Raw genomic sequence first — 27,046 nt, forward strand, 5'->3', positions numbered from 1 at the left:
CCTGTCTGTCAGTTTGACTCCCCTCTGTGTGATTTATAGAAAAGGAAAGTGGGCCTTGTAACACCTCTATCCCACCGACAGCGGCATTGCGTTTTTGGTACACCAGAAGTACACTGATTTCCAATGGAATGCTGTGTTTGTCTTGCAGCCTTGTAGTGCATTCTGTGTTCTTTTTGGTGCATAGGTTAGATATATCCAACGTATGCGTCTAATTTGTATGTGCAGACTTGACAGAAGTGGTAGCAGAAGGTGAATGCTGAACTTCTTTTGCAAACATATCCAGTAAAAATGGTGGATTACGTAATTGAAAAAGTTTGATTGCAGAGTTTGGTATGCGGCTTTTATGCAATGACGCTGTCGGTCTGATCGAGGCCCGACTCCTCTCCTATTCTTTCAAGGCAGCTCAAATATGTAGGTCACAAACATCCTGCGTACAGCCCTTTTAGACTTAATTTAGCACAATAACATTCCACTCAATAGCCTTGCACAGGTACACTAGAGAAGGACCTGGAAAATGTGAAGTTTATTTGAGTATCTTTGGACATAAGTCTACATTGGGCTTTGTCTGTTCTTTTTTCTTTTGCATTGTGTTCCCTTTAAGAAGTTAGGCTGTATAAAAAAGCTGGTGATAGGGCTCCCGAGTGGCGCAGCAGTCTGAGGCACTGCATCTCGGTGCAAGAGGCATCACTACAGACCCTGGTTCGATTCCAGGCTGTATCACAATTGGCCATTATTGGGAGTCCCATAGGGCGGCGCACAGTTGGCCCAGCGTCATCCGGGGTTAGGGTTTGGCCGGGGTAGGCTGCCATTGTAAATAAGAATTTGTTCTTAACTGAATATATATATATATATATCAGTGTTCTACTCCAAATTGTCCAGATTTCAAATATATATATAATATATATATATTTGTGTGTGTGTATTTATTTGAGATCTGGACAATTTGGAGCAGAACACTGCTCATGCAGCAAGTCTAAACAACCACAGTTTCCTGAGCTGATGAGCCATGCTGCCTTTATTTTCCCTTCAATTAATATATTGGCACTTTTATTTGAGGTGAACTTGTTGTTTAGGGTTGAATTATATGTACTGTCATTGGTCTTAAGGCAGTACCATTTTGTCAATGTTGAGACCCCCCCCCTTTAATGGTACTATGGAAAAGATGAGTCACTCAGTACAACACAATACCTTATTGCAGTGAGTCCCACATTTCCTCTCGGTCTGGTCCTCCTCTAAACAATGCTCTGGAAGTGGAACATCTGTTTCTTGGTTTAATTGCAAGGCTATGCATCCGCTCCCTCTCACATTATTTTGTCATCACTAGAAGCCCATTTTCGGACATAAATATAGGCAAGACACAATATTTTTTGGCATTGCTTTAAAACACTCTGTTAAAATACCTTACAAGTGGCAATTTTGACAACTTGACGCACACATCCACAGAATGTGTGCCGATTCTGAACATTGACTCTACTGGCAGTCCACCTCAGAGCACTAACATGAAAGAATGAAGCCGGACCTGAACTGACTCTTTAAAGCCCTAACTTAGCTGACGCATGCGACAAGAATGCAACGTGCACACCTCTTGCATGCCGGGAATATGAGCTGGTTCCGTGTAGTGCCCACCCCTCAGGCTGTTCACTCATTGTGATGGAAGTTATCAGTCCTGGATCTGCTGGTGACTAAGTAAGGCAGCGCTATCAGTATCTACTGGTTTTCATGTCTATGGGTTGGCCCAAAGGAGAACAACTGCCCCCTCTCATTGAAGCCACAGAGGTTCAAGGCCGACCACGGTACTTCTGGCGTTGTTTGCAGGAAACAGGATCCCCCCATTTATAGTTGATGGGAAAATGGGATTCTTCATGTTAAAAAAAAAAACGTTTAGAAGACAATCATGGTACCAATAATTGCTTCTAATACAGCAGATGAACAGTACATTCAGAAAGTATTCAGACCCCTTTACTTTTTCCACATTTTGTTACGTTACAGCCTTATTCTAAAATGGATTCAATCGTTTTTTCACCTCATCCATCTACACACAATAGCCTAAAACTGAAATATTACATTTACATAAGTATTCAGACCCTTTACTCAGAACTTTGTTGAAGCACCTTTGGCAGTGACTACAGCACCGAGTCTTCTTGGATTTGACGCTACAAGCTTGGCACACCTGTATTTGGGGAGTTTCTCTCATTCTTCTCTGCAGATCCTCTCAAGCTCTGTCAGGTTGGATGGGGAGCTTCTCTGCACAGCTTTTTTCAGGTCTCCAGAGATGTTCGAACGGGTTCAAGTCCGGGCTCTGGCTGGGCCAATCAAGGACATTTAGAGACTTTTACTGAAGCCACTCCTGTGTTATCTTGCCTGTGTGTTTAGGGTCGTTGTCCTGTTGGAAAGGGAACCTTCGCTCCACTATTCTCTACGGACAGTTCCTTTGACCTCCATGACTTGGTTTTTGCTTTGACATGCGCTGTCAACTGTGGGACCTTTTATATAGACAGGTGTGTGCCTTTCTAAATCCTGTCCAATCAGTTGAATTTACCACAGGTAGACTCCAATCAAGTTGTTGAAACATCTCAAGGATGATCAATGGAAACAGGATAGCCCTGAGCTCAATTTTGAGTCTCATAGCAAAGGGTTTGAATACTTCTATAAATATGGTATTTTGGGCCTCCCGAGTGGCGCAGGGGTCTAAGGCACTGCATCACGGTGCTAGCTGTGCCACTAGAGATTCTGGGTTCGAGCCCAGGCTCTGTCGCAGCCGGCTGCGACCGGGAGGCCCATGGGGCGGCGCACAATTGGCCTAGCGTCGTCCGCGGTAGGGAGGGTTTGGCCAGCTGGAATATCCTTATTTCATCACGCACTAGCGACTCCTGTGGCGGGCCGGGCGCAGTGCACGCTGAAACGGTTGCCAGGTGTACGGTGTTTCCTCTGGCTTCCGGGTTGGATGGGCATTGTGTCAAGAAGCAGTGCAGCTTGCTTGGGTTGTGTTTCGGAGGACGCATGGCTCTCAACCTTCACCTCTCCCGAGTCCGTACAGGAGTTGCAGCGATGAGACAAGACTGTAACTACTACCAATTGGATACCATGAAATTGGGGTGAAAAAAAAAAATATTTCAGGTTTTTAATTTTTTAATAAAAGAGCAAACATTTCTAAATTGTTTTCACTTTGTCATAATGAGGTATTGTGTATAGATTGGTGAAGGGGTCTGAGTACTTTACGAATGCACTATGTCCTTGAACCATTTAAAAAAAAATCACACACAGAAAAGGTTATAAGGATACATTATAGCACCGGTTGGTATGGCTGCTGTTTTACGGGCTCCTAACCAATCATGCTGTTCTGTGTGTTTTCATGTTCGTTACTTTTTTGTTGTTGTTGTACGTAATGTTTCTGATATGTCTCTTATGACTGTAAAGAATTTCTGGATATCAGAACAGCGATTACTCACCTCGGACTGGATGAAGATTTTTTTTGTCTTTAACGAATCAGAGGGCAAAAAAATGTACGGCTCCTCCCAGATGAGGCCCAAATCCTGTCATTTGCATGAAGGGGAGGTACCGATACAGGTGTGCAGATTCAGGTGCTTGGTGAGAATTCAACAGCGAGTAGATAATCCACCTTTGCACGTTCACCAGTAGGACAGATTTATTTATTTAATTTATTTTTATTTGACCTTTATTTAACTAGGCAAGTCAGTTAAGAACAAATTCTTATTTTCAATGATGGCCTATTAACAGTGGGTGAACTGCCTTGTTCTCAGGGGCAGAATGACAGATTTGTACCCTGTCAGCTCGGGGGTTTGAACTTGCAACCTTCCGGTTACTAGTCCAACGCTCTAACCACTAGGCTACCCTGCCGCCCCATGGTAATCACTGGAGAATAAAATGGATGAGCTCCGTTCGAGACTATCCTTCCAACGGGACATTTAATGACTGTAATATCTTATGTTTCACCGAGTGGTGGCTGATCAAGGACATGGATAATATACAGTTGGCTGGGTTTCTCGTGCATCGGCAAGACAAAACAGCAACCTCTGGTAAGATGAGGGGTGGTGGTCTGTCTATTTGTCAACAACAGCAGTCCACGATCTCTAATATTTAAGCAAGTCTCGAGATTTTGCTCACCTGAGGTAGTTTTCATCTATATTTTTCGTAGCTGTCTATTTACCACCACAAACCGAATCAGGCTGTTAGACCGCATTCAACGAGCTATATAAAGCCATAAGCAAATGAGAATGCTCACCCAGAAGCAGCGCTCCAAGTAGCTGGGGACTTGAATGCAGAAAAACTGAAATCTGTTTTACCTAATTCCTATCAGCATATCATGTGTTCATAGAGATGCGTACAAAGCTCCCCCTCACCCTTCATTTGGATAATCTGAACATAATTCTATCCTCCTGATTCCTGCTTACAAGCAATAACTCAAGCAGTAAGTGCCCAGTGATGCTAGCCTACCAGACAAGCTAAGTGCCTTCTATGCTCGCTTCGAGGCAAGCAACACTGAACCATGCATGAGAGCACCAGCTGTACTGGATGACTGTGATTGTGCTCTCCGTGGACGATGTGCGTAAGACCTTTAAACAGGTCAACATTTACAAGACCGCATGGCCAGACGGATTACCAGGACGCTTACTCTGAGCATGTGCTGACCAACTGGCAAGTGTCTTCACTGACATTTTCAAACTCTCCCTTACCCAGTGTGTAATATCTACGTTTCAAGCAGACCACCATAGTCCCTTTGCCCAAGGAAACGAAGGTAACCTGCCTAAATGACTATTGCTTGTAGCACTCACGTCTGTAGCCATGAAGTCCTTTGAAAGGCTGGTCATGGCTCACATCAACACCATCATCCAAGAAACCCTAGACATAGTACAATTTGCATACCGCCCCAACAGATCCATAGAGGACACAATCTCCATTGCACTCCACAGTGCCTTTTCCCACCTGGACAAAGGAACACGTGAGAATGCTGTTAGTTGACTACAGCTCAGCTTTCAACACCATAGTGCCCTCACTAAGCTAAGGACCCTGGGACTAAACACCTCCCTCTGCAACTGGATCCTGGACTTCCTGACGGGCCGCCTCCAGGTGGTAAGGGTTGGCAACATGCACCTGCCACGCTGATCCTCAACATGGTGGCCCCTCAGGGTTGCGTGCTTATTTATTTGGTGTATATAGTATTATTTATAATTTATAAGTGACAACCTTCTGTGTTGTGCAAGAAGTTGGGCTATTGTATTAGTAGCGAGCTGTATTGCCATAAAAGTATTGGTCCACATTCTAGCCCGTGTCCATCACTGATACATGCAGTAGTTGCTTTTCTTGGCTCCCTACAAAAAGCTTTAGGGCCAACTGCTATATTGTTTGTCTAGTAGCCAGCTAGTGGGGATATTGGCTATGACCATAGGCATTGTAGAACAACCGAGCTACAATGTATAACCTCAACATCACCCTCCTGTACTGCATCCTGCATGTTGGACAGGAAGAAGCCAAAGCTCAGTATCGCCTCAGTGTGTTTGTTTTTTATTTTATTTTTTTACCCTCACTAGACCAGGGTCTATTCATTACAGAAACCGTTTACCATTTAAGAAGCAAATGGAGAAACTAAAATGGTGAGGGACCTATCTGAATTTGTCCAATAGAAACTCTTGTTTGTGTTTTCCGTTTGGAGTAAACAGTTTTGCAACAGACGATATGTTTTGGAACAAAATCGGCATAATGATTACACCCCTGCTTGCATCTGACACTGAATAGTTTCTTTCTGATGGTTCTCCCTTGCTTTGCTGTATGTGTAGACATTTCTGCAACTTGGAAAATATGACATGGGAGATGCTTCCTCTGTAGAGGTTGGCCCCTGGATGTATTTCTGACGCCGGTTGCAATGTCAGTGATGTCACCAAGCATGACACATCTGTCCACGATTTGTGACACAGGCATGCAGCCAGCTCTTCTTCTCATCAGGTGAACCACTACTGACGTGGTCAGGAATGAAACAGTCTGGGTCATCTGTTGAGACAAATTGAAAAAAAAGTGTAACGACAATGATAAATACATATGTCTATGCAATAGACATGACAAAATAGCTATGATGTTTCAACAACATTACATGTGCAATATGCAGAAATCGCTCCAGCATTTCCTGATTGCTAAAATTCGAATAGTTTGCCTAATTTCAGTTTATGACAAAACAAGCAATGTATAGTGTAGAACAGGGGTTCCCAAACTTTCACTTGGGAGCCCCCCCTTCCAGCATTGGGGAACATTTGGGCACAAGTACTGTTCATGAGAGAATTCTGCAGGTTTTAAAGCTTATTTCATAAAATTCTACATACTTTGTCATAGGGTGCAAAGAACATTTAGCAGTTTAAAGCAAATTTTGTTGCTATTCTATACATTTCTATGGGTAATGTGAAATGAAAAATCACCTAAACCTAAATAAAAGGAAATCTAGAGCTCTGTCTGATTGACCATCTGGTTATTGGTCACCTCGCCCTTTCCCCCGATTGCTCATTTTTGCCGGGTGACCAGCTCTAGGAAGAGTCTTGGTGGTTTCCATTCTTCTTCCATTTAAGAATGATGGAGGCCACTGTGTTCTTGCTGACCTTCAATGCTGCAGAAATGTTTTGGTACCCTTCCCCAGATCTGTGCCTCTGATACATTCCTGTGGGTGGGCCTATACCCTTCCAGGCCCACCCATGGCTGTACACTTGTCCAGTCATGTGAAATCCATAGATTAGGGCCTAATTAATTTATTTCAATTGAATGATTTCCTTATATGAACTGTGAAATCTTTGAAATTGTTGCGTTTGTTTTTGCTTAGTATAGTTTGTTTGCCCTTGTTTAGTTAAGAAATATGAACAATTCCGACTTCAAGGGGCCTTGTGTTCTAACCGTCACCCTAGGCCAATTATCATGTTAGTAGTAACAATGTGTCAAGATCACAATTCCCGGAATTCTCAGCGCTTGAACTTCTGCACAGAGAATGTATTGCTTGGGACTTTGATCAAAAGAGTAAGCAGCAAGCGATGGAGGCACTCGAAGTACAACATGTTGTTCTGCTTCTTCCTTCCCAGTACACCAAATGCTGTTATGTCCCCCTGATAAGATGCCATTCCCCCAGGGCTACCGACTTGTTTGTGCTGCCAAGGTGATAAGTGACACTGTTGTCACCATCACGGGAGCCATGTTCAGTCAACATACCATCTTATTTCCCGTGCAAATGTATTCAAACCGGGGTGTGTGGTTGAGGGCTCTTCTTTAAATTTGGGCTAATCCCTACTGTGACGTCCCTTTTTATAATATCACTGGAGTTTATTAGGGCGGCAGGTAGCCTAGCCGTTAAGAGCGTTGGGCCAGTAACTGAAAGCTCGCTGGTTTGTATTCCCGAGCTGGCAAGGCAGTTTAACCACCAAACAACTCCTCCCCGGATGCCGATGACGTCGATTATTTTTTTAATATATATTTTTTTAAGGCAGTCCCCCGCACCTCTCTGATTCAGAGGGGTTGGGTTAAATGTGGAAGACTCATACCAGTTGAATTTATTCAGTTGTGCAACTGACTAGGTATCTCCCGTTCCCTGTTTAAAAAGTGTCATTTTCTGTGTATTTAATGTCCACCAGCCACACAGTTGTCTGGATAAATGTTATTGTACTTGACTTATTGACTAAATGTCTTAACAGAAGCGGATTTGTCTTCAAGTGAAACACCTAGCTAGGCCTTGCAGGCAGCCTGTGGTCTCAAACAAGTGAAAGCATGTAGGCCACAGCCTCACAGAACCTGCAGTTTTCCTCCGTCCGATCTATGTAGCTAGCTACAGTATTGTATGCCTTCAGAAAGTGTTCATACCCCTTGACATATTCCACATTTTTGTTTTGTTACAGCCTGAACTTGAACCTTTTTTATTAAATAGTTTTTTCTCTCTCACCAATCTACACACAATGACGGGGGGTATATAATCACAATACCCCAGACATATCGAATTTACGTGAGTATTCACACCCCCTGAGTCAATACATGTTAGAATCACCTCTGCCAGTGATTACAGCTATGAGTGAGTCTTCCTGCGTACTTCTCTAAGACCATACATACCTGGACTACAATATTTGCACATTATTCTTTACCATATTATTCAAGCTCTGTCAAGTTGGTTGTTGATCATTGCTCGACAGCCATTTTCTTGGCATAGATTTTCAAGCCGATTTTTTTTTTTTTAAGTCAAAACTTTAACTAGGCCACGCAGGAACATTTGAATGTTGTCTTGGGAAGCTACTCCAGTGTATATTTGTCCTTGTGTTTTAGGTTATTGTCCTGCTCAACCAGGTTTTCCTGTAGGATTTTTGCCTGTGCTTAGCTCTATTCCTCTTCTTTTTATCCTAAAAAACTCCCTAGTCCTTGCCGATATCAAGCATATCCATAACACGATGCAGCCACCACCATTCTTGAAAATGTCAGTGGTGCTCAGTGATGTGTTGGATTTGCCCCAAACATAACACTTTATATTCAGTACATTTATTTGCCACATTTTTTTGCCGTTTTACTTTAGTGTCTTGTTGCGAACAGGATGCATTTAAAAAATATTTTTATTCTGTACAGGCCTCCTCCTTTTCACTCTGTCATTTAGGTTAGTATTGTGGAGTAACTACAATGTTGTTGACCCGTTCTCATTTTTCCTCCTATCACAGCCATTATACTCTGTAACTGTTTTACGTTACACCATTGGCCTCAAGGTGAAATCCCTGAGTGGTTTCCTTCCTCTCCGGGAAGGACGCCTGTATCTTTGTAGTGACTGGGTGTATTGATAGACCATCCAAAGTGTAATTAATAACATCACCATGTTCAAAGAGATATTCAATGTCTCTTTTTTTATTTTTTTAACCATCCCAATAAGTGCCCTTCATTGCAAAGCATTGGAAAACCTCCCTGGTCTTTGTGGTTGAATCTGTGTCAGAAATCCACTGCTCGACTGAGGGACCTTACAGGTAATTCCATGTGTGGTGCTCAGAGATGAGGTAGTCATTCAAAATTCTTTTTTATTGCGCACAGAGTGAGTCCATGCAATTTATTATGTGATTTGTTAAGCTCATTTTTACTCCTGAACTTACTTTGGCTTGCCATAACGAAAGGGTTTGAATACTTATTGACTCAACACCTTTCAGCGATTTGATTTTGTATTCATTTGTAAACATTTCAAAGAACTTAATTCCACTTTGACATTTTGGTACTTTGTCTAGGCCTGTGACGCAACATCTGAATGTAAGCCATTTTAAATGCGTACTCTAACATAACAAAATGTGGAAAAAGTCTAGGGGTGTGAGCACTTTGTGAAGACACTGTAAGCCCAGCCGCCCACCCTTAAACACTTATTTTCGGGCTGGCAGCAGAGAGACTACAGCCTCACCAAAGTGAGCTCAGCACTTCTGCTCTCTCTCTCACTTATGCTTTTTTTTGGTAGTTGAACCACTTTTTGCTACTCCCACAAGGTGTCTTCCAGGCTTATGGATAGAGAGAGAACGACCGTAGCCCTTGGATTATGACTTGGAGTTAGAGCCTTTGCTCAAGTTTGACATCCCAAGTTGCTGTCATAACTTTGCTGTTCTCTTCAGTCCTCGTCTTGTCTGAAATGTCAATCTCTGCGAATTAGTTAAGATTACATAATGGAAAAACATTTTCCAACATCAGGATTTGTGTTTTCCAGTCAAGCTTTTGGCTGTCTTGTCTGGCACAGGGGCTGGTGGATAGATGACAGCTGTACTGTAGTGTGGTGGTGGTACAGTAGCACTCTACCTTTTCCCATGATGCCCCATTACTACCCTTTCTATAAACTTCTTGTTTTTTTCCCCACAGGCTTTTAAGGATTTCACTAAAGACCCACTTTTATTTTTGTATTCCGTAAGGGATCAACCGCGTTGAAAGTATCGACTTTGGGGGCCAAGGAACCTGACTGCCCCCTTCTAAAAGCGCCATACTGCAGTGGTGGAAAAAGTACCCAATTGTCATACTTGAGTAAAGTGAAGATGCGTTATTTGAAACTGACTCAAGTGAAAGTCACCCAGTAAAATACTACTTGCTTTTAAATATACTTAAGTATCAAAAGTAAATGTAATTGCAAAAATATACTTAAGTATCAAAAGTAAAAGTATAAATCATTTAAAATGACTTCTATTAGGCAATCCAAACGGCAAAATAGTCTTAGATTTTTTTTTTTTTGTTGTATTTTTTACATTTCCGGATAGTCGAGGGCACACTCCAACACTCAGACTCATTTGTGTTTAGTGAGTCTGCCAGATCACTCGGTATGGATGACCCGGGATGTTCTCTTTTAATTGTGTGAATTGGACAATTTTCATGTCCTGCTAAGCATTCAAAATGTAACGAGTACTTTTGGGTGTCAGGGAAAATGTAAAAAGTAGATTATTTTCTTTAGGAATGTAGTAATCCAAAAGTTGTCAATTATGTACAGTACAGATACTACTTAAGTATTTTTTACTTAATTTAGTATTTTATGCCACTGCATAAAGGCTAGGCTATGTACCATTTGATTAGTTTGAAGTTCTCATGGCAAAAATGTAAGCGCTCTAGTCCTACCTGAAAGCCATGCATGATTCTGACTCTTTTATAAAAAATAATGTATATTTAACTCGAGTCAGTTAAAGAACAAATTCTTATTTTACAATGACGGCCAAACCCGGACGACGCTGGGCCAATTGTGCGCCGCCCTATGGGACTCCCAATCACGGACCGGTTGTGATACAGCCTGGAATCAAAACAGGGTCTGCAGTGACTCCTCTAGCACTGAGAGGCAGTACCTTAGACCACTGCGCCACTCGGGACTCCTTGATAAAGCGCTAACAGGAGAGAGGATTTACCCGAGCACTTTGCTGCTTTCTGATTTTATTCTGCTTAAGACCGTTGGTCATATCTGACCTTACAGGCCTGCATGTCAAACCATTAATGGAAACAACGTTTTTTCTCACAGAAGTTAAGCCTTAATGTCAAGTAAGGAGATTTGTAGCATAGTGCCGCTATATCCTCCCTGGTTTTTGAGTCTTGATCTGAAATGCTTAAATGCCTGAATGGGTGCGTAGATCTCTTCAGTTGGCCCTACAGTACAGTGAAGCGGTCACATGTTGCCTCCGAGTCCACAGGCCTCTAATTCACTGCCTTAGCCTACGCTCGTTTCTGCCTGGGCGTACTCCAAGCCTCAAATAATGTGTGTATTATGAAATGAGGTATAAAGAGTCTGCTGTTTTCCCGTCATGTTTTAAGATACCGGGGTGAATTGCAGTGAATGTGTGAAGTCTTCAGATGTGTTATTCTTCTACTGTTGATAGAAGTCTATGGAAATGTCCAGGAGGATGTTTATTCTGCAACCTGAATGGCTGTGCTGTGGTGTTTTGTACAATGCCCTCCTCTGTAAGGTCTACATACTGTACATTTTTATGTAGGCTTGAAAGACCATTTTGAACTCTAGTCTACATACAGGACTGTGCTTCTGTAGAGAGAAAGAGCTTACTTGTGTAATTATTGCACAGGGTCACCTGAGGAGCAGGCAGCCTATGTGCCAGAAGGTGGCAGCAACACTGTACCTGCATGTCACTTTGTTCTACACATATAAACAAAAGGACATTGCTTACATTTGCTGTTCAATTACATAATCCCACATGCAAGACTGCTGCTGTCCTTTAGCAGCTTCTTGTGTTTTATGTTTAGGCCCACTTTGACTGATAGATATAATGAAATAGGCAATCCTAATCTTTTACGGCATCATTTTTGTCAAGCATATAGGCCTATGTGAAATGAAGAACATTATTTTGTTATCATTGTACATTTGATTTAGTGTAAACTGACATGTTGGAAGATAGTATGTTTTGACAGTTCAGATGATCGTATGTACAGTTTAAGGGATACGCTCTTCTGTAGTTAGCTGGTGATGTGTTTTAATGGATGGTTCAACACTGTGATGATGTCACATGTCACAGATGGGGTCAGGCCACTTTGTGAACCTCTAGGGAGACGATCGGTCAAAGGTCATTCTAGAGTGCTTCTTATCTCCCTCCCCCCCCCACACCAACACAGTTAAAGTCAAAGAAGCAGGGTGGGGGTGAATTGCATTTAAATAGCCTACATAATTGGTCTATTTCATGAATTTATTTAGATTAGGCTAATTGAAACAATTAACCCCTCACCCTGCAAAGCAGCCTTGTCAGTACAGGAGAGCCGGACTTTGACTGTGATTGAGTTACAGCACTCCATGGGAGAGACAGACAATTTTATTGAAAAGGTTCACGCTGGTGATTCTGACATCCTGTCTGGGGCTATTGATGATCAGTTTCAGTCTGATCAATGATTGAAGGGGAGCAGAGTTGTTTTTTTGTTGCCATGAGGAGGTGGGATGGACTCTGGAAAGGAGGCCAGTTGTAGACCTAAGCCTATCGACATCAGTGTTTTTAAATTTAGGCGACCATTGGCCTGGCCTTGCCCCCCCCAGCGAGAGGAAGCTCCAAGCGGCGCCTGCATATTGAGTGGACCCCTGCCCCAGGTCATGTGGGACACATTGACTGTAGGGGACAGGGGTCTGTCTGGCATGACCTGAACACACTACTGGCCTCAGTCACCTCTGGGTCCTGGCCTGGCCGGCCCCATACTGCACTCACTGGTTGTGTTCCAAATGGCACCCCATTCCCTATGTAGTGCACTACTTTTGACCAGATCCCTATGGGCCCTGTTAAAAAGTAGTTTCTTACATAGGGAATAGGGTCCAATTTGGAACTCAACCGCTGCGCTCACCCGGCCAACTCCTCTGGCCTCAGAAAGAATAGTGCTTGCCACAGCAGAAGCTGCTCTCACGAACCCAGTTAGCTCTGAGGGAAAGTCAATACGGTTTTAGAAGCTCGAAGACGTCGGTGTGCAGTATGCTGCTGCCAGTGTTTTCAAGAATTGTAGTTTTCTTCCTAGCTATAAGTGGGGCAGGCCTAGGGCTATTTCATGCAGACAGTGCTGCGAATGAATTGTACCGTGGTGTGCGTTTTCAGGTCGTCATTTGGCATCTTCTCCCTATCCAATTCAGTGGTGCTTGTGTTTTAAAGCCGATGGATGAAGAGGTCTACTTTTCAACATGAGGTAATATAGTCTATAAAAATACAGGCTTGCCTGTAAGTCTCTGATCATAAGGGTTATAGAAGGAAGACCGGGAACCCCTCCTAGCAGTTTCCTTGAACAAGACCCTCATAAGGAACACAGATCTTCCTAGATAATATAGGCCAGGGGTTTTTCATTGGTCAGGTCACATGGTCAGGAAATAGGCCTAGCCCAACTTATAAAGAATAGCCAAGTACAGCCCTGTCCGGAAGAAGTATTTTTCTATCCAGACTATGACTGAGTTGATGACAGACTTGTGTCCAGACTACTCCATGTACAGACTATCAGGAGGAGGGTGGGGCTCAGTCACACTGTAGGTCAGGGGTCGGTAACAGGCCAAAACCGGCCCGCAACTTTATTATTTTTTACCCACCAGTTTTGAGTTTAAAAAAATATATTACATACACTACCAGTCAAAAGTTTGGACACACCTACTCATTCAAGGGGTTTTCTTATATTTGTGATTCTTCAAAGTAGCCACTCTTTTCCTTGATGCACACTCTTGGCATTCTCTCAACGAGCTTCATGAGGAATGCTTTTCCAACAGTCTTGAAGGAGTTCCCACATATGCTGAGCACTTTTCTTCACTCTACGGTCCAACTCATCCCATAACCATCTCAATTGGGTTGAGGTCGGGTGATTGTGGATGCCAGGACATCTGATACAGAATTCCATCACTCTCTTTCTTTGTCAAATAGCCCTTACACAGCCTGGAGGTGTGTTTTGGGTCATTTTTTGGGTCATAGCCCCACTAAACGCAAACCAGATGGGATGGCGTATCGCTGCAGAATGCTGTGGTAGCCATGCTGGTTAGGTGTGCCTTGAATTCTAAATAAATCACGGACAGTGTCACCAGCAAAGCACCATCACACCACCACCTCCTTGCTTCACGGTGGGAACCACACATGCAGAGATCATCCATCCGCCTTCTCTGCCTCTCACAAAGACACAGGTTGGAACCAAAAATCTCAAATATGTTACTCATCAGAACAAAGGACAGATTTCCACCAGTCTAATGGCCATTGCTTGTGTTTCTTGGCCCAAGCAATTCTCTTCTTCTTATTAGTGTCCTTTAGTAATGGTTTCTTTGCAGCAATTCGACCATGAATGCATAATTCACACGGTCTTCTCTGAACAGTTGATATTGAGATGTGTCTGTTGAACTCTGTGAAGCATTTATTTGGGCTGCAATCTGAAGTGCAGTTAACTCTAATGAACTTATCCTCTGCTGTAGAGTTAACTATTGGTTTTCCTTTCCTGTGGCGGTCCTCATGAGAGCCAGTTTCATCATAGCGCTTGATGGTTTTTGCGACTGCACTTGAAGAAACTTTCAAAGTTCTTGACATTTTCTGAATTGACTGTGCTTCATGTCTTAAAATAATGGACTGTCATTTCTCTTTGCTTATTTGAGCTGTTCTTCTTCTGTATACCACCCCTACCTTGTTACAACACAACTGATTAGCTCAAACGCATTAAGAAGGAAAGAAATTCTACAAATGAACTTTTAACAAGGCACACCTGTTAATTGAAATGCATTCCAGGTTACTTCCTAATGAAGCTGGTTGAGATAATGCCAAGAGTGTGCAAAGCTGTCATCAAGGCAAAGGGTGGCTACTTTGAAGAATCTCAAATATAAAATATATTCTTTTTAACACTTTTTTTTATTTACTACATGACTCCATATGTTATTTCATAGTTTTGATGTCGTCACTTATTCTACAATGTAGAAAATAGTAAAAATAAAGAAAAACCCTTGAATGAGTAGGTGTGTCCAAACTTTTAACTGTTATTGTATAGAAAATACAATCTCTTTTTGGGCATAGTTGTGGTCAATTTGTTGTGTACAAATAATGATATCCCCCCCCGACCATCTGCTCCGACTAAAATTGGCCCGCCGCTGAATCTAGTTGCCTACCCCTGCTCTAGGTGGACTCCTTCCACCTGTTCTTCCTGATTCTCCCTTTGTTTGAAGTAGAAGGAAGGAGGCTAATACTGATGAGCCCAGCCGGCCATGGCTCTGATGCGTTGTTATTCATGGTTAAACCCCACACACACGTACAGGAGGCCTATGCTGTGTCCACACACACACACACTAACACACTAACACACTAACACACACACACACACACACACACAGTCACTCACTTCTACCCCTCTCTGTATTTATTACAGTCTCCTGTGCCACATTCCAGTATTGTCTGGTGTTTTCCTTTTTACTCACTCTTGTGCGTTTTCTGCAGGATCTGTCTATTCAACACTGAGAAATTATTTTGTGTCCACGGTAGAGCTAATTGCTGTGATAATGATGAGTAAAATGAGTAAAATGACATGTTTATGACATTCTTTTTGTTTTTTTTGTCATCCTTTAAACTACATTTACATTTTACATTTAAGTAATTTAGCAGACGCTCTTATCCAGAGCGACTTACAAATTGGTGCATTCACCTTATGACATCCAGTGGAACAGTAGTGCATCTAAATCTTTTAAGGGGGGGTGAGAGGGATTACTTTATCCTATCCTAGGTATTCCTTAAAGAGGTGGGGTTTCAGGTGTCTCCGGAAGGTGGTGATTGACTCCGCTGTCCTGGCGTCGTGAGGGAGTTTGTTCCACCGTTGGGGGGCCAGAGCAGCGAACAGTTTTGACTGGGCTGAGCGGGAACTGTACTTCCTCAGTGGTAGGGAGGCGAGCAGGCCAGAGGTGGATGAACGCAGTGCCCTTGTTTGGGTGTAGGGCCTGATCAGAGCCTGGAGGTACTGAGGTGCCGTTCCCCTCACAGCTCCGTAGGCAAGCACCATGGTCTTGTAGCGGATGCGAGCTTTAACTGGAAGCCAGTGGAGAGAGCGGAGGAGCGGGGTGACGTGAGAGAACTTGGGAAGGTTGAACACCAGACGGGCTGCGGCGTTCTGGATGAGTTGTAGGGGTTTAATGGCACAGGCAGGGAGCCCAGCCAACAGCGAAGCGAGTTGCAGTAATCCAGACGGGAGATGACGAGTGCCTGGATTAGGACCTGCGCGGCTTCCTGTGTGAGGCAGGGTCGTACTCTGCGGATGTTGTAGAGCATGAACCTACAGGAACGGGCCACCGCCTTGATGTTAGTTGAGAACGACAGGGTGTTGTCCAGGATCACGCCAAGGTTCTTAGCGCTCTGGGAGGAGGACACAATGGAGTTGTCAACCGTGATGGCGAGATCATGGAACGGGCAGTCCTTCCCCGGGAGGAAGAGCAGCTCCGTCTTGCCGAGGTTCAGCTTGAGGTGGTGATCCGTCATCCACACTGATATGTCTGCCAGACATGCAGAGATGCGATTCGCCACCTGATCATCAGAAGGGGAAAAGGAGAAGATTAATTGTGTGTCGTCTGCATAGCAATGATAGGAGAGACCATGTGAGGTTATGACAGAGCCAAGTGACTTGGTGTATAGCGAGAATAGGAGAGGGCCTAGAACAGAGCCCTGGGGGACACCAGTGGTGAGAGCACGTGGTGTGGAGACGGATTCTCGCCACGCCACCTGGTAGGAGCGACCTGTCAGGTAGGACGCAATCCAAGCGTGGGCCGCGCCGGAGATGCCCTACTCGGAGAGGTTGGAGAGGAGGATCTGATGGTTCACAGTATCGAAGGCAGCCGATAGGTCTAGAAGGATGAGAGCAGAGGAGAGAGAGTTAGCTTTAGCAGTGCGGAGCGCCTCCGTGATACAGAGAAGAGCAGTCTCAGTTGAATGACTAGTCTTGAAACCTGACTGATTTGGATCAAGAAGGTCATTCTGAGAGAGATAGCGGGAGAGCTGGCCAAGGACGGCACGTTCAAGAGTTTTGGAGAGAAAAGAAAGAAGGGATACTGGTCTGTAGTTGTTGACATCGGAGGGATCGAGTGTAGGTTTTTTCAGAAGGGGTGCAACTCTCGCTCTCTTGAAGACGGAAGGGACGTAGCCAGCGGTCAGGGATGAGTTGATGAGCGAGGTGAGGTAAGGGAGAAGGTCTCCGGAAATGGTCTGGAGAAGAGAGGAGGGGATAGGGTCAAGCGGGCAGGTTGTTGGGCTGCCGGCCGTCACAAGACGCGAGATTTCATCTGGAGAGAGGGGGAGAAAGAGGTCAGAGCACAGGGTAGGGCAGTGTGAGCAGAACCAGCGGTGTCGTTTGACTTAGCAAACGAGGATCGGATGTCGTCGACCTTCTTTTCAAAATGGTTGACGAAGTCATCTGCAGAGAGGGAGGAGGGGGGGAAGGAGGATTCAGGAGGGAGGAGAAGGTTGCAAAGAGCTTCCTAGGGTTAGAGGCAGATGCTTGGAATTTAGAGTGGTAGAAAGTGGCTTTAGCAGCAGAGAGAGAGGAGGAAAATGTAGAGAGGAGGGAGTGAAAGGATGTCAGGTCCGCAGGGAGGCGAGTTTTCCTCCATTTCCGCTCGGCTGCCCGGAGCCCTGTTCTGTGAGCTCGCAATGAGTCGTTGAGCCACGGAGCGGGAGGGGAGGACCGAGCCGGCCTGGAGGATAGGGGACATAGAGAGTCAAAGGATGCAGAAAGGGAGGAGAGGAGGGTTGAGGAGGCAGAATCAGGAGATAGGTTTGAGCAGAGGGAAGAGATGATAGGATGGAAGAGGAGAGAGTAGCGGGGGAGAGAGAGCGAAGGTTGGGACGGCGCGATACCATCCGAGTAGGGGCAGTGTGGGAAGTGTTGGATGAGAGCGAGAGGGAGAAGGATACAAGGTAGTGGTCGGAGACTTGGAGGGGAGTTGCTACTACAACTGTAATGGTTGTAGCCATCAATTGTCCCATTTAACAATCACCTATATTAGCAAAATGCCTGCGATAAGTGATCGGTATGGTCTGTGTCTGATATTTTTTGTTTTATCATCCCAGGTGTATTAAACACACATCTGAGTACGGTACACCATGATTCGCTCAGTAAATACCCTAGGATGTCCACAAAGACAATACCCAGAGGTTTAATATTTTCAATGAATTTGTCCCTGAGCAGTCTCGGCTAACTAGCACTTGCTGTTTTGCTGCCACACACATCGGTGTGTGTGTGTGTGTGTGTGTGTGTGCGCTCGCTCGCACGCGCTTGGCTGAAGTCACTGAGAGAATGTGCCACACCTGTTAATGTAACTTGACCGTAGGCTCAATAGCTCCTCTTGTCCTACCACACCATATGGCCGCATGGAAGTTTCCACATGCGTTCTTCAGGCTTTCTGCTCTTAATGTTTGAACAGCTGTGTTTGATAGGAGTCTGTTTTTTAAGGGCTTTGTGTGTCAGTGAGTGTTTGTCGCTCCGGATTAAATTTGTCAGTTTGATAGGAAACATTTTTTTTGTTACACAACGGGCCTACGGTAAATTCCTCAAGGAAAATGGACATTCGCTCGTGCCCTTGGTCTGGTTTGCATAGTGCCGAGTTGACACAAAATTCATGTACAAAGGTTAATTTATTCCCTAGTTAAGCAGCCAGAGGTTAATCTTTTTTTAAGAGCGTTGTGCTGCTTTGATATGGGATGGCTGAATGTGTGTTCTGTGTGTCTGTGGAAAAACGGTTGATTGACAGTCATTTGGTAATCCGTACAAATCCTCCAGCGTTTTGAGTCTTTGGTCAATCCTGACTGAGAGCCTGCGTGCCCAAACATTTGTGCCGTCGTTCAGTACATATCTGAGAGTATTAGGCCTATAGTGTACGAGTGATTTAAGTTTTTAGATCTCCAGTTCCTGCTTTAGAGTAGAGACCTTTTTGGCAAACCAATCACAGTTGACCCCGAGCTGCATTTTTCAAGTGTTTCAATTGTCAACCAACCTGTGTTGCCTTGCCTCTGGGTGAGAGTGAGATGTCTGTTTTTGAACCTTTAAAAACAAATGTATCTCGCCTCCAGGACCTGCACACCGTTTACTGTCACCTCTACCACATGGATGTCCTGTCCCACCTCAGGGAGCACCAGCTCAGGTCAGATTTACCTCTCCGTCCAACCATTACACCAAAACACCCACCCTGCTAAAGCTGCCTACACCACATCTTAGAGTAGGAGCGCTGATCTAGGACCAGTTTGGCCTTTTTTAAAAACATCATGAATGAGATTGGGATTTCTACATGGTCGGGACGGGGGACCTGATTCTAGATCAGCACTCCTACTCTGATGAGAGGCATTATGAATACAGGCCCAGGTGTGGAAGCTGCAACTAGTGTCTGTGACTCATCCACATGACCCTTCCAGTCCAATCTCCTGTTCATACATAGGACAGAGTTGACTTGCGCACCCTGGGGCCGGCGTGCAGGCCAGGCCACGCAGCCATACACCTCTGAGACATTAACCACAACCATTCCACGTAGTCAACACTCGGATATGAGAGCTGTCAGTCTGGTTGTGGTCATATATGAACTGATCAGTTGGTAGTGTCTGAACTAGTGAGAGAAAATAGATGCAGTTCCATATCGGGATATTGTTTCTGACGACATATTGTCTTGACAATATCGCAATATTATTTTTCCGCTAGTCGGCTGTACCTGCAACAAAACTCCAGCGTTCTTTTTTTTCATAGCTTGTTCTCCATCTTCTTTTTAAATAGGGAGGTCATTTTGTTTACTGCACTTATTTCTCTGACTGATTAAACTACTTATTTCAGGGCTCTCTCTTGTCCCTCTTTAGCAGATATGGTGAGTAATGTGTTTGGAACATTGAATTGCAATAAAATCACAGTGTTAAATCGCAATACATATCGTATCGGCACCAAAGTATTGTGATAATATTGTATTGTGAGGTCCCAGGCATTTCTCAGCCCTAATCCGCATAAAATAGACCAGTGGCTGTTGCTTAAATTCAACTGAATTTATAAACAAAACTGACTTTATGAACATTTAATGAAAAGGCGCCAGCAGGTTCTTTAGATCGGTAGGGCTGAAAAAGTTGGTAGTGTCGTATGAAATGGTACTACAGTATTTTAAAATGTTGGTGTCATAGGTTTCATGAGTTTGGCACCGCTATATTACCGTGGTGCTGTTATACCAGGCAAAAATACTCACGATAAGATATGTATTTCGATTTCTTACGATTCTATATGTATTATGATTTGATACTGTGATTTTTCTTCAAATGTATTGTGATTCGATCTTTCAAACATGTTGCTCACCATATGTCTGCTTGAGAGGGACGAGAGTTTTGATCAGTCATAGAAATAAATGTGCTGAAGACAATTTGGCTCCTTATTTAAAAAGATGGAGAACAAAGGTTAAAGTACATCCAACTAGTGCCAAAATAATATTGTGATATTGTCAAAACGATACAATATATTGTTAAAGAATAATATCCCGATATGTAACAGTGGAATTTGTTTCCCCCAAAACTAATCTGAACTGATGATGCATAAACGTGTAATGTATAAAGCTGATAATGTAGGAAACATATGTATGGGCCGATAACGTATGAACTAGTAGTGTCTGAGCTAAGTGTTTTTTCAGGTCGCTAATGTCCAAACAGTGGAGAGAGAGAATTTAATAAAATAAACATTTATTTTGGGGGGGGGGGGTCAGGATGGAAAAACTATTTCAGTGTAGATTGAAATGACTAAAACCAGATATAAAGTATGTAGAAATGATAACGGGCCTACATCTTTTATATATAATCTTTGAGAATCAACAATCACCAAAATAAAAGCTAGACGGTCAGGGAGAAATGAAAATTCAAAACCAAATGAATTTAGCAGTATTGATTTTGTTATTATGTTTGAGCAAAAGAACACAGCGTTATCCATGGCAAAATGTGTAGAATTGTAGGTAATGAGCTTTTAAACTGCAAAAATGTCTCACAGCTCCATGGAGAAATTCAGAATTGCAGGAAATTGGTTTAAAATTGCAGAAAGTTATCTACACCTCCACAATGGCGACCTCTAAAATTCAGCCGTGCTGACAGGCCGATCCACAACCATTACCATGCCCAACACCTACGCCCCTTTTCTGATCCAGAAAAAACCTGTCGTGTGTGTAAATGTATCTATAAAACTGGTAATGTATGAAACTGATAATGTATGAACTCATAGTCGTAATAAAGATGTTGTTTTGTTGTTGTGCAGGTCGATGTGTACCTCAGCCAGGTATGAGAGACACGAAGCTAACCACATCCTGTTCTAGTAAGTGTGTACACACACACACACACACACACACACACACACACACACACAGGAAAACCTAAACATCTGCTTTGCTTCTCTTAAAGAACATTGCTTTCCTTTTCTGTTTGTCTGCAGCATCAAATGCATTTATTGGTTGTATACACAGTTTTGATGATGGTAGTGTCCACCCACTCTGCCCAGGTGATGACATTTCACTTATGTTATAAAATAGATTTTTTACCAAGGCAAATAAGATTGTTCATGTTCTGAATCATTCAGAGGGGTCTTACTTTAACATATCCTTTAACGTTATATCCAAAAAGTCTGGGCATGGGCACAGCTGTGGATGCTGGTTTTTCGTAACAACTTTTTAGGATTTTACATTTTGTGGTTGTTGTCTTCAAAGTTGTTTTCGCAGGTCGCAAAAAGTTAAATTCACATGACACATGCTGAATTAAATGTAAAAGGCTTTGAAAATACAAAACTTGTTATACGTTCAGTGGTCTGTTGACATTTCAGAGTTACTTGTTTTTGTGAAAGTCTAAAATAACAGTTGCAACTGCAACTCCCGCGTGGACTCGGGAGAGGCGAAGGTCGAGAGCCGTGCATCCTCCAAAACACAACTCGGCCAAGGCGCACTGATTCTTGACACAATGCCCACTTAACCTGGAAACCAGCCGCACCGATGTGTCGGAAGAAAACACCGTACACCTGGTGATCGTGTTAGCATGCACAGCGCCCGGCCCGCCGCAGGAGTCGCTTGTGCGCGATGGGACAAGGACATCCCTGCCGGCCAAACCTTCCACTAACCCAGACGACGCTGGGCATTTGTGCGCCGCCCTGTGGGTCTACCCGGTCGCGGCCGGCTGCAACAGAGCCCGGACTCGAACCTAGAATCTCTAGTGGCACAGCTAGCACTGCGATGTAGTGCCTTAGACCACTGCGCCACTTGGGAAATACGGAAATATGTCATTTACTTAACTATCCAGACCCTTTGCTATGAGACTCGAAATTGAGCACAGGTGCATCCTGTTTCCGTTGATCATCCTTGAGATGTTTCTACAATTTGATTGGAGCCCAACTATGGTAAATTGAATTGATTGGACATGATTTGGAAAGGCACATACCTGTCTATATAAGGTCCCACAGTTGACAGTGCATGTCAGAACAAAAACCAAGCCATGAGGTCGAAGGAATTGTCTATTGCGCTCCGAGACGACAGGATTGTGTCGAGGCACTGATCTGTGGAAGGGTACCAAAACATTTCTGCAGCAATGAAGGTCCCAAGAACATTGGTATTCATTATTCCTAAATGGAAGAAATTTTGAACCACCAAGACTCTTCCTAGAGCTGGCCACCTGAGCAATCGGGGGAGAAGGGCCTTGGACAGGGAGGTGACCAATAACCCGATGGTCACTCTGACAGAGCTCTAGATTTCCTTTGTGGAGATGGGAGAACCTTCCAGAAGGACAACCATCTCTGCAGCACTACCCCAATCACGCCAGACGGAAGCCGCTCCTCGGTAAAAGGCACATGACAGCCTGATTGGAGTTTGCCTAAAGGCACCTTAAGACTCTGACCATGAGAAACAAGATTCCCTGGTCTGATGAAACCAAGATTGATCACTTTGGCCTGAATGTCAAGCGTCACGTCTAGGAGAAACCTGGCACCATCCCTACGGTGCACCATTGTGGTGGCAGCATCATGCTTTGGGGTTGTTTTCCAGCAGCAGTGACTGGGAGACTAGTCAGGATCGAGCGAAAGATGAACGGAGCAAAGTACAGAGAGGTCCTTGATGAAAACCTGCTCCAGAGCGCTCAGGACCTCAGACTGGGGCTACGGTTCACCTTCCAACAAGACAACGACCCTAGGCACACAGCCAAGACAACGCAGGAATGACTTCAGGACAAGTTTCTGAATGTCCTTCAGTGGGCCAGCCAGAGCCCGGACATGTACCCGATCTCTGGAGAGACCTGTGGCTGTGCTGTGCTGCAACGCTCGCCATCCAACCTGGCAGAGCTTGACAGGATCTGCAGAGAATAATGGCAGAAACTCCACAAATATAAGTGTGCCAAGCTTGTAGCATCATACCCAAGAAGACATGATGCTGTAGTCGAGGCCAAGGTACTGAGAAAAGGGTCTGAATACTTCTGTAAATGTGATATACATACAGTGGGGCAAAAAAGTATTTAGTCAGCCACCAATTGTGCAAGTTCTCCCACTTAAAAAGACGAGAGAGGCCTGTAATTTTCATCATAGGTACACTTCAACTATGACAGACAAAATGAGAAAAAAAATCCAGAAAATCACATTGACCAAATACTTATTTTCCACCATAATATGCAAATAAATTCATTAAAAATCCTACAATGTGATTTTCTGGATTTTTTTCTCTCATTTTGTCTGTCATAGTTGAAGTGTACCTATGATGAAAATTACAGGCCTCTCTGTCTTTTTAAGTGGGAGAACTTGCACAATTGGTGGCTGACTAAATACTTTTTTGCCCCACTGTATATACACTACCGGTCATAAGTTTTAGAACACCTACTCATTCAAGGTTTTTAAATTATAATTGAAAAAAAAATTCTACATTGTAGAATAATGGTGAAGACCAACTATGAAATAACACATATGGAATGCTTTTCCAACAGTCTTGAAGGAGTTCCCACATATGCTAAAAACTTGTTGGCTGCTTTTCCTTCACTCTGCAATCCAACTCATCCCAACCATCTCAATTTGGTTGAGGTCGGAGGATTGTGGAGACCAGGTCATCTGATGCAGCGCTCCATCTCTTTCTTTCTTGGTAGAATAGCCCTTACACAGCCTGGACTCATCAGACCAAAGGACAGATTTTTCCCTGTCTAATGTCTATTGCTTGTGTTTCTTGGCTCCAGCAAGTCTCTTCTTCTTATATGTGTCCTTTAGTTGTGGTTTCTTTCCAGCAATTGGACCATGAAGGCCTGATTCCCTCTGAACAGTTGATGTTGAGATGTGTCTGTTACTTGAACTCAAGGGGTTTGAGTACTTTGTGTTGATGCTGTGTATTTGTTTTATTTGATGACTTTATTATTTAATTATTAGTCATTGTCTCATCCATATAGAGCTGCTGCTTATGTTGTCTGCCAAAATCACAATATGAGTAGTTCGTATAAAGTAAATAAGGCATACTTTTATGACTGCTGAATACCAACTAGCAATCATGTATTTTCAGGTAGAGCTACCACTCAAACCAACTGCTCTCTATTCCTCTCGATCACTTGTCTTCTGTCTCTTCTCTCCGTGTCTGCAGCACACAGATTGGACAAGTAGGCGTGCAATGGATTATGGTCATTGTAGTTAATTACAATGTTTTCTGTGACTGTTAAACAGTCTGATGGCCTGGAGATGGAAGCTGTTTTTCAGTCTTTCGGTCTCGTCTTTGATGCACTTGTACCGTCTCTGACGCTCTCTGTCTTCTAGATGGTAGCAGAGTGAACAGACTGTGACTCGGGTGGCTAATGAGCACGGTTTCCTCGTCATGTTACCGTTGTTTTGTCTGTTCACCATTTTTACCATTTGGTCATTTAGCAGACACTGTTATGCAGAGCGACTTAGTTAGTGCATTCATCTTAGGATGTCTTGGTGGGACAACCACATATCACACTCATAGCAAGTAAATTTTTCCTCAAAGTAGCTATCAGTAAAATCAGCGCATGTAAGGGTGGAAAAAGTAAAGTGCGAATGTTCATGAAAGGCTGCATGGGGGGGGGGGGGTGCTGTGGGATTATTTAAGATACTCTATGAAGAGGTAGGGTTTCAGATGTTTTCGGAACGGGTCTCTGCTGTCCTAGCTTCAGGGGGAAGCTAGTTCCACCATTGGGGTGCCAGGACTGAGAGAAGCTTGGACTGAGCGGGAGCAGACCTCCCGTAGGGGTGTGAGGGCTAAGAGACCAGAGGTGGCAGAACGGAGTGCTCGGATTAGGGTGCAGGGTTTTAGCATATCCTGAAGGTAGCGAGGAGCAGTTTCCTCTTGCTGCTGCGTAGGTAATGACCACGGTCTTGTAGTGGATGCTAGCTTCGACTCTTAAGCCAGCGGAGTGTGCAGTCGTACTCTACGTATGTAGTATAGCGTGAAGCTGCTGAAGCGAGTCACTACTTTGAAGTTTGTAGAGAACGACAGGGTGTTGTCCAGGGTCACGCCAAGGTTCTTTGCAATCTGGGAGGGGGACACCGTAATTGTCACCTGTGATGGAGAGGTCGTGGAGCTGGCCGGCCTTCCCCAAGAGGAAGAGCAGCTCCGTCTTGTCGAGGTTGAGCAGAAGGTGGTGGACTGACACCCAAGCTGAGACATCTGCCAGGCACGTAGAGAAGCGTGTCACCATCGGGTGTCAGAAGGGGGGGAAGCAGTTGAGTGTCATCCGCATAGCAATGATAGGATAGACCAGATGAGGAAATGACGGAGCCGAGGGATTTGATTTACTAACAGAGCCGTGGGGGGGGGGGCTCCAGTAGTGTGAGTACGTGGTGCAGACACAGATTCTCTCCACGTCACCTGCAAGGAGCAGCCTGCCAGGTAGGATGCAATCCAATAGTGTGTAGAGCCTGAGACGCCCAGCCCTGAGAGGGTGGAGGAGGATCTGATGGTTCACGGTGTTGAAGGCAGCGGATAGATCTAGGAGGATGAGAACAGATAAGAGAGAGTCAGCTTTGGCAGTGAGGGGTGCCTCTGTGACGAAGAGGAGAGCAGTCGGTTGAGTGACCCATCTTGACGCCTGACTGGTTAAGGTCAAGAAGATGGTTCTGAGAGCGATAGCGAGAGATTTGGTCAGAGACGGCACGCTCAACTGTTTTGAACGGAAAAGAACATATACTGGTCTGCAGTTTCTTGAGGAGGGGACCGACTCTGGCCGTTTTGAAGTAAGAGGGGACGCAGCCAGTAGTCAGGGATGAGGGAAGTGAGGAATGGGAGGTCTCCAGAGATGGTATCACCGTACTCTGAATCTGGATTCCTTATGAAATACTAAAGCCCATGTAAACCTGCTAATCAAATCAAATTCAAATCAAATGTATTTATATAGCCCTTCTTACATCAGCGCTGTACAGAAACCCAGCCTAAAACCCTAAACAGCAAGCAATGCAGGTGTAGAAGCACAGTGGCTAGGAAAAACTCCCTAGAAAGGCCTAAACCTAGGAAGAAACCTAGAGAGGAACCAGGCTATGAGGAGGGGCCAGTCCTCTTCTGGCTGTGATGGCCAAGATGTTCAAATGTTCATAAATGACCAGCATGGTCAAATAATAATAATCACAGTAGTTGTCGAGGGTGCAGCAAGTCAGCACCTCAGGAGTAACTGTCAGTTGGCTTTTCATAGCCGATCATGAAGAGTATTTCTATAATTCTTACTGTCTCTAGAGAGTTTAAAACAGCAGGTTTTGGACAGGTAGCACGTCCGGTGAACAGGTCAGGATTCCATAGCCGCAGGCAGAACAGTTGAAACTGGAGCAGCAGCACGGCCAGGTGGACTGGGGACAGCAATGAGTCATCACGCCAGGTAGTCCTGAGGCATGGTCCTATGGCTCAGGTCCTCCGAGAGAGAGAGAATTAGAGAGAGCATACTTAAATTCACACAGGACACCAGATAAGACAGGAGAAGTACTCCAGATATAACAAACTGACCCTAGCCCCCCGACACATAAACTACTGCAGCATAAAGTGCCAAACAGGCAGGATATATCCTCACCCACTTTGCCAAAGCACAGCCCCCACACCACTAGAGGGATATCTTCAACCACCAACTTAACATCCTGAGACAAGGCCGAGTATAGCCCACAAAGATCTCCGCCACGGCAC

At 44.3% G+C, this 27,046-nt stretch overlaps 1 protein-coding gene across 1 annotated transcript in view; it reads left to right on the plus strand.

Annotated features, from left to right (window-relative positions):
• The window catches only part of LOC115105278 (rap guanine nucleotide exchange factor 6-like), a 131,803-nt gene that overhangs the window by 3,638 nt on the left and 101,119 nt on the right, over positions 1–27,046 (plus strand). Inside the window, 2 exon segments of the mRNA XM_029627105.2 lie at positions 18,990–19,060; positions 21,181–21,237. Coding sequence (XP_029482965.2) covers positions 18,990–19,060; positions 21,181–21,237 — 128 coding nt within the window.

Source organism: Oncorhynchus nerka, linkage group LG22 (assembly GCF_034236695.1).
Source record: "Oncorhynchus nerka isolate Pitt River linkage group LG22, Oner_Uvic_2.0, whole genome shotgun sequence".
In the NCBI taxonomy this organism is placed as follows: domain Eukaryota; kingdom Metazoa; phylum Chordata; class Actinopteri; order Salmoniformes; family Salmonidae; genus Oncorhynchus; species Oncorhynchus nerka.